This window comes from Crocodylus porosus, unplaced genomic scaffold, assembly GCF_001723895.1.
Source record: "Crocodylus porosus isolate Cpor-Errol unplaced genomic scaffold, CroPor_comp1, whole genome shotgun sequence".
In the NCBI taxonomy this organism is placed as follows: domain Eukaryota; kingdom Metazoa; phylum Chordata; order Crocodylia; family Crocodylidae; genus Crocodylus; species Crocodylus porosus.
Genome location: NW_017728916.1, coordinates 6,293,088 through 6,295,944, shown reverse-complemented (window position 1 = coordinate 6,295,944; position 2,857 = coordinate 6,293,088). Strand labels below are relative to the sequence as shown.

Below are 2,857 nucleotides of genomic sequence, written 5' to 3'. Positions count from 1 at the left end.
CCCAGCTGACTTCCTGCCCTTTGGGCAGGGGGCTGGACTCGATGATCTCCCGAGGTCCCTTCCAGCCCTAATGTCTATGAAATCTATGAAATTGAAAAAACCCAAAACCCCACTAATTACATAGAAAAGAAAAACGTGGTAACTCAAGGTCAGATGATTTGTAGCTTTAACACTCTACTTTTGTGTACTGCCTGGCCTCTGCCAGACGCGCAGGTAAATGTGCAATAGGATCCAGTGCACAATCCACACAATTGCGCTTTCTGCTATGCCACACATGCCATCACACCTTATTGCTGATTCAGGGGGAGCCCAGGATCATGATCCCAGGCTCTCCCTGCCCTGGCAAGTAGCAAGTGTAATGTGTGGCAAGGGCCTCTGTTAAAGAGCAGAAAACTCACTTGTGGACAGTCTTAGACTATATTAAATGCTATTATTGTGGAAAGAGTTGATTTTTAGGAGACGAATTTTAGGTCCTCAGATTCTGTTTAACTTGATGCTTTTTCCCTTTTAAAGGACAAACTGATAAAGGCAATATGAATGTCAAAAGATAGCAAGTGTACACAGTGCATCTTTTGATAGCAATTCGTTTGCCTGAAAACCGGACGCATGGTGTATAGCTTGCCCCTTGTAGACCCCATATTTTTGTCTTGGCCTGGCTTTCTTCTAGCCCAGCAGTCAGCAAACTTTTTAAGCTTCAGGCTGAAATGACCCAGCTTGGGTGGGTGCTAGAAGCAGTAGCACTGATTGGATCTACTACCAAATACCACCAAAGCCCCACATCCATGGGCCAGATCAAGTGGTTTCATGGGCTGGGCCCAGCCCATGGGCCGTAGGTTGCTGCTCCTTCCTCTAGCTGTTCTGTGGAGTTGAGAGGCTGGATGCTCTTTTTCCCATCATACTATTCAAGGAGCAGGAAGGGAAGGGATTCCTAGAGAGCAAAAGTTCTTAGACGGGGAATTTTTTTTACTAGTAGAGAAAATGAGACCTGCTCTTGTATGGTCATTTTTGCTTTCATCATTGGGGACCATGGAAGAGTGTTAGTGTAAATGAACAGTCAGAAACGTTAATGTAGTAAGATTTCATTTTTTTCTTTCAGTTATGGCAGCTATGAGGAACCAGATCCAAAGTCTAACACACGAGATACCAGTTTTAGCAGCATTGGAGGCTATGAAGTCTCGGAAGAGGAGGAAGAAGAGGAGGAAGAACAGCGTTGTGGGCCCAGTGTGCTAAGCCAGGTTCATCTGTCTGAGGATGAGGAGGACAGTGAGGAATTTCATTCCATTGCAGGAGACAGTGACCTGGACTCAGATGAATGAGCTTCCCAGACATCCTCTGTTGCTACGGGATATATGTGCTCATGGTTCACAGGTGTCCCGTGTGCCCTTTCAGACTCATGGACAATGCAGTCTGGGATGCTCATTTGAAGCACCTGTTTTTTCTTGGATAGAACTTCTATTTTAATGAGAAGTCTGTTTACTATTGTACACTATCTTATGCATTCATCTAAACTGAGAATGACAAACTTCGGAAAAAGTCCTCTCCTGACATCGCAGAACAGCTGTGGCGGTCGTCTGTTACCGGAGTCAGCTCAAGATTCCAGCGTTCTGACTTGTGCCTCCTTGTTCTTTCCAGAGACAAAATATCCTTGCAAATATTAACAAGGTGGAAATTTAGGTTTCGGTGCGGTTTGTTTAATCGGCCTTTACACATCTGTCAAAAAATAAATATCTGAAAGTATCCTCTAAAAGAAATCTGACTAAACTTTTGTTAAAACAAAATACATGCATGGTCTGCGTATCTTTTCAGAACTGTTGCCACGCTCCTGAGAGAGAACAAGCCGTGTGCCCTGCCTGGGCTCTGGGTCTCTCCGGAGCCATGTTTTTCTCGAGTGTTGTATGTTAGATCAGGTCTTTTCTGGACTTTCTCGCTCGAGTGGTTGCTATGGCTGGACTTCCCTTAACTGCCAACCTTCGTCTTCCTCCACGAAGAAGAGAAACTCCACGCAGGGGGGTTGGAAAGCTGCCGGAGGAGCCGGACTGCCGGGGCAAGGCGCAATGGGCTCTAGTGGCAGAAGGGAAGTTGAGGTTGGACATTAGGAAAAACTTTCTTGCCGGGGGTGGGGGGTGAAGCAGTGGGCCAGGTCACCGTTGTTGAGGTGTTTAGGAGCCGGCCCGGAGGATGCGGTTGAGTCTGGTTCTCCTCTGCCAGCGGCGCTGGGGGCTCAAGCAGAGCCGCCGCCCGCCCTAGGAGCCAGGGTCGCCGGGGCTCCGCGCTCGGGCCACCCCACCCTGATCGGGGCCGAGACAGAGGAGATGGGACGCTCCCAGCAGGCCCCGCGCGGCAGTGACGCATCCGGATGTGGCCGCGGGCACCATGTGCGGAAGGGCGGCGCATGCGCGCTGAGGTCGGGATGTCGCAATGGGCCGGCGGAAGGACACGGGAGCAAAGGTGCTACCGCTGCTGAGTCCTCGCGCTGCCCACTTGGACACCGGCGCGGCGGAAGCGGCAAGGCTGGTCCGGGAGGGATTTGGAAAGTGCCGCGCGGGACGCCGAGTGTAGCTTGTGCTGTGTCCGGACGCACTACTTTGGTTGCCGAGCTAGATCCGGCCGAGTCGCGCGGCCGTCTGCGTCCGCGGCCGCCATTTCGCATCGCGCGGAGCGCTGCAACCGGAGCCGCCGGACCACCCCCCCGCCATGGCGACCTCCGTGGGCAGCGTGGCCGACAGCACAGGTACGGCCGTGCGCCGCCGGCAGCGCCTTGCCGGGCCGGGCCGGACGTCTGCCTGCCCCCCCGCGCTTCCTGGGGCCCGGCTGGAGCCCGCGGAACTTTCCAGAAGGTGCCGAGGGGCCGCGGCCC

The 2,857-nt window shown here is 52.7% G+C and overlaps 2 protein-coding genes across 7 annotated transcripts in view; both read left to right on the top strand.

Annotated features, from left to right (window-relative positions):
* The window catches only part of TAF1 (TATA-box binding protein associated factor 1), a 62,124-nt gene extending 60,351 nt beyond the window's left edge, over positions 1-1,773 (top strand). For all 4 annotated transcript variants that reach the window (XM_019536340.1, XM_019536338.1, XM_019536339.1 and 1 more), the window contains one exon: positions 1,097-1,773. In XM_019536340.1, the coding sequence (XP_019391885.1) occupies positions 1,097-1,316 (220 nt within the window). In that variant the 3' untranslated portion in view covers positions 1,317-1,773. The remainder of the gene's footprint in view (positions 1-1,096) is intronic.
* Positions 1,774-2,622: 849 nt separating this feature from the next.
* The window catches only part of OGT (O-linked N-acetylglucosamine (GlcNAc) transferase), a 45,486-nt gene continuing 45,251 nt past the window's right edge, over positions 2,623-2,857 (top strand). For 2 of the 3 annotated variants that reach the window (XM_019536342.1, XM_019536341.1), the window contains exon 1: positions 2,624-2,731. In XM_019536342.1, coding sequence (XP_019391887.1) covers positions 2,695-2,731 — 37 coding nt within the window. In that variant the 5' untranslated portion in view covers positions 2,624-2,694. Of the gene's footprint in view, positions 2,732-2,857 lie in introns of all 3 variants that reach the window. The other variant, XM_019536343.1, reaches the window with a different exon arrangement.